Source organism: Chenopodium quinoa, unplaced genomic scaffold, assembly GCF_001683475.1.
Source record: "Chenopodium quinoa cultivar QQ74 unplaced genomic scaffold, ASM168347v1, whole genome shotgun sequence".
Lineage (NCBI taxonomy): Eukaryota > Viridiplantae > Streptophyta > Magnoliopsida > Caryophyllales > Amaranthaceae > Chenopodium > Chenopodium quinoa.
In genome coordinates, this window is record NW_018743199.1 from 3,862,290 (window position 1) to 3,869,507 (window position 7,218).

The 7,218-nt window shown below is 33.5% G+C and overlaps 2 protein-coding genes across 2 annotated transcripts; one reads left to right on the plus strand and one right to left on the minus strand.

Annotated features, from left to right (window-relative positions):
- The first annotated feature begins 322 nt into the window (after nt 1–322).
- Nucleotides 323–997, plus strand: LOC110733717. The gene has a single exon (XM_021913803.1). It carries the CDS (start codon nt 323–325, stop codon nt 995–997), a length of 675 nt encoding a protein of 224 aa, XP_021769495.1.
- Nucleotides 998–4,826: 3,829 nt separating this feature from the next.
- Nucleotides 4,827–5,375, minus strand: LOC110733718 (F-box protein At1g10110-like). Its single transcript, XM_021913804.1, has one exon. It carries the CDS (start codon nt 5,373–5,375, stop codon nt 4,827–4,829), a length of 549 nt encoding a protein of 182 aa, XP_021769496.1.
- Nucleotides 5,376–7,218: the final 1,843 nt, after the last annotated feature.

The following is a 7,218-nucleotide window of genomic DNA, read 5'->3' on the forward strand; positions in this document are numbered from 1 at the left end:
ATTTATCTACTTTTGATTGGAATATCAACATATATAACGAATACAGAACATGATATATAATTTAAGGTTTCATTTTTATTTTTCTCCATGCTAACATTCTCCCCTTCTATTTCGTTCTTATTTATGCATGACTTGTATCAGGTTTATTTATGCATGATTATAACGTTTAGTACATATTTTGGATACTATTTATATATACTTATCTTTTAATATTATTTTGTATAGTGAAAAATGTCGAACCTTGCCAAGCTCGAATTTGTGGCCCTTGATATTACCGGAAAGAATTATTTATCATGGGTGTTAGATGCTGAAATACACCTAGATGGGGCTTGGTGAAACAATAAAAGAGGTTAATAAGGCAACACCTCAAGATAAGGCTAAAGCCATGATTTTTCTTCGCCATCACCTCCATGAAGGGCTCAAAAATGAATATTTAACTGTAAAAGACCCACAAATCCTTTGGAGTAATCTAAAGGAAAGGTATGACCACCAAAAAACAGTGATACTCCCTAGAGCTCGTTATGAATGGTTGAATTTGAGATTGCAAGATTTTAAATCTGTTAGTGAATATAACTCAGCTATGTTTAAAATAACTTCTCAATTGAAATTATGTGGAGAAAATATTACTGATGCAGAAATGCTTGAAAAGACATACTCTACTTTCCATGCTAATAATATTGTCCTGCAGACACAATATAGAGAAAAAGGTTTTAAAAAATATTCTGAATTAATATCTTGTCTTCTTGTGGCTGAGCAAAATAACGAGCTGTTAATGAAAAATCATGAATCACGTCCTACTGGCTCTACTTCATTCCCTAAAGCGAATGTGACAACCCATAACGGGAAAGAAACTAAAAACAGAGACCATTCCAGCAGTAATGGTCGAGGTAAAGGTCGTGGTCGTGGCCAATGGCGCGGCCGGGGTCGTGGACGTGGATATGGTAGAGGTCGTGGAGGTCATTTCACAAACTCGCATTCCCACCAGAAGTGGGAATGAAGGGATGAAAAAGAGAAAAGTGATAACAATATATGTTACCGTTGTGGAGGAAAAGGTCATTGGTCTCGGGTTTGTAGAACTCCAAAGCATCTTATTGAACTTTACCAAGAATCATTGAAGAAAGGAAAGAAAGTTGAGGCAAACCTTGTTCTTGAAGATGGTGAAGGTGATTTTGATTTTGGCAATGCCAATCAATTTGATGTTGGTGATTTCCTTACTTCCCCGGAAGGGAATAATTTTGATTTTGGCAGTACAACTCATTTAGAAGTTGCCGATTTCTTCACTACCTCAGAAGGGAATAATTAAAATTATATTGTTTTATGTCAGTTTTAAGTATTAGACTTATGTTTGCTTATTCTAGTGATTTATTTAAGTTTATTTCTTTCGTTGTAATAAGGATTTTTGCTTTATAAATTTAAGAAATATTTGAGTGTTTTTATTGATTTATGTATTTTATCATCTTTATTTTTATAATTAATATTTTGACATGTATTTTATTTCATGAAGAACATGGATATAACTCAAGTTCGATTTGCTATGAATGGTGAAGAATTATGTCTTGCTGACAGTGCAACTACTCATACAATACTTAAAAATAAAAAAATATTTCTCTCATTTGATGATGAAAAGAACTAATGTGAGTACCATATCGGGTAGTACAAATATCATTGAGGGCTCCGGAAGAGCCACTATAAAGTTGTCTTGGGGAACTGAAATTAAAATAATTGATGCTTTATACTCCCCATTGTCTCAAAGAAATTTATTAAGTTTTAAGGATATTCGCAACAATGGTTATCATATTGAGACAATCAATGAAGAAAATAACGAATTCCTTCAAATCACAAATATAACTCAAGGCTCAAAACATGTTTTGGAGAAACTACCTACTTTCTCTAGTGGTTTGTACTACACAAAAATCAATGCTATTGAAGCTCATGCTATGGTAAACCAGAAGTTTACTGATGATTTTGTTGTTTGGCGTGACCGGTTAGGTCATCCCGGTTCATTAATGATGCGAAAAATAATTACGAATTCATGTGGACATTCTTTGAAGAGCCAGCAGGTTCTTCATAATAATTTTTCATGTGCTGCTTGCTCGGAAGGCAAGTTGATTATTCGCCCATCACTAGCAAAAATTAATTTTGAATCAATTAGTTTTCTGGAACGTATACAAGGAGATATTTGTGGGCCCATACATCCCCCATGTGGACCATTTAGATATTTTATGGTTTTAATTGATGCATCAACTAGATGGTCACATGTGTCTTTGTTATCAACTCGTAACCTGACGTTTGCGAGATTACTTGCCCAAATTAAGTTACGGGTACATTTTCCAGATACTCCCATTAAGACTATTCGGCTTGACAATGATGGTGAATTTACATCTCAAGCTTTTAATGATTATTGCATGTCCATTGGGATAAATGTTGAACATCCTGTAGCACATGTTCATACACAAAACGGTCTGGCAGAGTCATTAATAAAACGTATTCAGTTAATTGCTAGACCATTGCTTATGAAATCTAATCTCGCAATTTTTGCTTGGGGACATGCTATATTACATGCAACAGCACTAATTCGCATTAGGCCAACAAGTTATCACAAGTTCTCCCCATTACAATTGGTTTATGGCCAGGAACCAAATATTTCCCATCTAAGAATTTTTGGATGTACGGTTTATGTTCCAATAGCTCCACCACAACGCACTAAGATGGGTCCTCAAAGGAGGTTGGGGATATATGTTGGGTTTGAATCCCCGTCAATAATTAAATATCTTGAGCCTACAATAGGGGATTTATTTATGGCTCGTTTTGCAAATTGTCATTTTAACGAGTCACTTTTCCCAACATTAGGGGGAGAAAAGAGAGAGCTGGAAAATGATTAAATGGAATGAATTATCGTTATCCTATCTTGATCCTCGAACTAAACAATGTGAACTGGAAGCTCAAAAGATAATTCATTTACAAAGTTTAGCGAATCAATTGCCAGACTCGTTTGTTGACCCAAAAAGAGTGACCAAGTCACATATTCCAGCTTTTAATGCTCCATTTAAAATAGATTTCCCGGAAGGACAAAATAAAATTGCTCATGAGTCTAAACCATGCCAGAAACGTGGAAGACCAATAGGTTCCAAAGATAAGAATCCTCGGAAAAGAAAAGGGGCATTGATTGATGATGGTCAAATTGAAGAAACAATTTCCGAAGGATCTCCAGAAGAGACTTTAGACATGATACAAGAAGAAATTCAGGTACCTGATAATGAAGAAATTTCAATAAATTATATCATGTATGGAATTACATGGAACCGAAATCAAATCGACGTCGATGATGTTTTTGCATGCAGTGTAGCATCTAGATGTTATGGATAATAATGAGGATTATGAACCAAAATCCATTGAAGAATGTAGACAAAGAAATGATTGGCCAAAATGGAAAGAAGCAATTGAAGCAGAATTAAAATCTCTTGGAAAAAGAGAAGTATCCGGACTAGTAGTCCGTACACCTGAAGGTGTAAAGCCAGTGGGATATAAATGGGTCTTTGTGCGAAAGAGAAATGAAAAGGGTGAAGTTGTAAGATATAAGGCACGCTTAGTTGCACAAGGATTCTCACAAAGACCTGGTATTGATTATAAGGAGACATATTCTCCTGTGGTGGATGCAACTACTTTTAGATTTTTGATTAGTCTGACAATAAGAGAAGGACTTGACTTACGTTTGATGGATGTAGTCACAGCTTATTTATATGGCCCACTGGATAATGACATTTACATGAAGCTCCCAGAAGGATTCAAGCTGTCGGAAGCAGCAAAATCTAGTTCTCGAGAACATTTCTGTATTAAATTGAACAAATCTCTTTATGGATTGAAACAATCTGGGCGTATGTGGTATAACCGTCTAAGTGAGTATTTGTTGAAAGAAGGTAATAAGAATGATCCTATCAGCCCATGTATTTTTATAAAGAAATTTGGATCAGGATTTGTTATAATTGCAGTGTATGTTGATGATTTGAATATCATTGGAACTCCTGAAGAGATTTCAGTGACTGTCAATTATTTAAAGAAAGAGTTCGAAATGAAAGATCTAGGAAAGACAAAATTCTGCTTGGGGTTACAAATAGAGCACCTAAAGAATGGAATCCTTGTGCATTAATCAACATACATTAAAAAAAAAGGTTCTTAAAAGATTTTCTTTGTATACAACACATCCATTGAGCAGCCCTATAGTTGTAAGATCACTTGAAGTAGAGAAAGATCAATTCCGACCTCGGGAAAATGATGAAAAAATTCTTGGTCCTGAAGTACCGTATCTTAGTGCAATTGGAGCACTAATTTACCTTGCAAGTCATACACGGCCTGATATATCATTTTCAGTTAATTTATTAGCAAGGTTTAGTTCATGTCCAACCCGAAGGCATTGGAATGGGATTAAACATTTACTTCGTTACCTTCAAGGTACGAAGGATATGGGTTTATTTTTCCCAAAGTTGTCCAAAGAAAATTTGATTGGTTTTACAGATGCAGGTTATTCATCTGATCCTCATAATGGTCGGTCACAAACTGGATATGTGTTCACATATGGTGGTACTGCCATTTCTTGGCGTTCCATGAAACAAACCATTGCAGCTACTTCTTCCAATCATTCTAAGATTTTAGCAATTCACGAGGCTAGTCGTGAATGTGTATGGTTAAGGTCGGTAGTTCAACATATAAAAGAAGTTTGTGGTTTATCATCTGGGAAAGAGGCACCAACAACTTTATATGAGGATAACGCTGCTTGTATTGCTCGACTTAAGGAAGGATACATTTAAGGCGACAGAACAAAGCACATCTTACCCTAATTTTTCTTGGTCACCAGGCCTTGCATAATGTACGCTGTGATAAAAGATACCAGGTGTTGTTATGACAATGTATTCACCGTCAGCTTCAATTACGACCGCCTTTTGTATGATACATAATTGTAAGAACTCAGGGCCGTCTTCATCTTCAACACATACGTTGGGCATGCTTGAAAGAGGGGGTAGGCTAATACGAGACTTAGTTATCGGGTTCAACATGTACATCTCTAGGTTATGATCGAGTACGACAATCCAACCACACGACGAACCCCAACATCTAGCACCATAAGTTTGAGGGAGATGTAATTGGTAACACCTTTGTTTATTAGGACAGTATAATATCCTAGGGTAATTAGGGCTATTTTGTGCGTTTTCGGGTACCATCAACCATGGCATCGTCCTAGTCCAATTATTTTTGGCCGTAGAATATGCATACTTCCATGGTCCACATACAGCCGAGAAAAAGACTAAGTCTTGGGCAGAATCTAGTTTCAACACTATTTCTCTAAGGACATCAACGGGTAAATCACTCCAATTAACCATTGTCGGATTAATCTCAAGCTCTCAATCTTCTCCTTATTCACACAACGTGTATTTATAAATAAAAAGTATTAAATCCTAATTCTAGTTGTACTCTAATTACCTAAGATATAAAAGGAAATACATATACAAAGATAAATTTAGACTTTTTTTTTTTTTTTTTTTGGACAAGATAATAAATTTAGGGTTATATGGCGGCAAGATAAAGTTTGTTCCTATTTCATAACAAAGCAAACCTACAACAATTAGGAAACTAATCCTAAACAACTTCATGGGCGTCATATCATAAAAGTAAAAGCAATTATACCAACAATAAAATCAAGAATTAGTATAATATGTAAGGAGCATAACATACTATTCATGATATATGTTACAATTTGCAAATCAAGTATAAAACTTACATTAGGATTTAGGAATTCACTTTATGGGGAGGACTAAAAACAAGAAACAAGAAAAAGGTGTTTATACTTTTCTGTTGTTGGTTTTCAAAATTATTATGGTTTTAATAAGCTTAAATAATTTTTTATTCATTATTTGACATATATAATATACTTTTAAAAAACAAAAAATAGAAAATCACAGCGATCCCAAACGAACCCTACGTGTTCAGTATTAATTTTTAAAGGATAACGTGATCCGTTTTGAAGGATATATTTAAATAAAATTCAAAAAAAAAAAAGGATTTTTTGGTTGTTTATTTGGAATCATGAGTGTGAAACAAACACGTGCAAGAATAATAGTAGTTAATATATATGTGACTGAATTCCACAAGGAAATTTTTTAGTACGAGCAATTTGCTGCTATCAATCCCAAATCGCTTAAACTCAACCCAAGATATGTGATTGCCTAAAACCTGGTTACAAGATTGCAATTTGGATGCGAAGATCATCCTACACGAGTTAAAGTGTACGAAATTGTGTTACGGTAGAGGACTAACTTACTAATCATCTGTTATGCATATATATGTAGTGATAAAAACAACTAATAAGATATTTCATTCGTAGATTCATCATCTTTTAGTGATTTCATGAAGCTCAATTTTTTCAACGTATTATGCGTGATATTCTCTATCTCTTAGCCTTTCTATTTTGTTCTTTCTTTCCTCTATATATTATTAAATCATATTGCTTGATTAGAGTTTTTAAGTTTCTTGAGCGATCTTGCTAATTTTGCCCAAAAGATTATTTAAATTTCTTGACTAATTTTGGTAGGATTAAAATTGGAGAAAGTGGTTTGATTATTTGATAACAATATCCCGTTAGTTTACAAGCGAGCTAAGGAATTTATGTTCAAGAAACTATTAAAATAACATAATATAATGTTCAAGTAACTTCTACTAGTCTACTAAGATGGAATGGAGAAAATAGTAGTATAGTACATACTTAATTGTCAAAATGTACCTTTTCGATTAAAACTACAAAAACTTTTGTATACATGCGGTTTACACTAATATTAGTGTACATCGAGCAATATAAGGGTAACTTTTAGTTAATTTTAGGGTAACTTTTTGTTTTTTTTTGGTAACTTTAAACATAATATAATCTAATATATATATATATATGGGAGTTTTTTCCCGAGTTTTTAGAGAGCCACGTAGGATCTAATTTTCTCAGCGCGACATGTAGGATTATAAATCTTAGTAGTAGCCAATTAAATAAGAGATTATTAATTTATTTTAGATTTAAATAATTTAAATGTCATGTAAGAAAAATTGGCGAATGAGATTTTTAAGTTTAAATTAATTAAATATTATATATTATCTTTTAATATTAGGAATTTTATATAAATATAAAACAAATTTTAGGCTCATAAATACAAAAAAAAACATTATTTAAAAAAAATCAAA

What these genes read in the sequence shown, in the direction of transcription:
- LOC110733717 (XM_021913803.1), top strand. Translation starts at nt 323, where the DNA reads ATGGGGCTTGGTGAAACAATAAAAGAGGTTAATAAGGCAACACCTCAA.
- LOC110733718 (XM_021913804.1), bottom strand. Translation starts at nt 5,375, where the DNA reads ATGGTTAATTGGAGTGATTTACCCGTTGATGTCCTTAGAGAAATAGTG.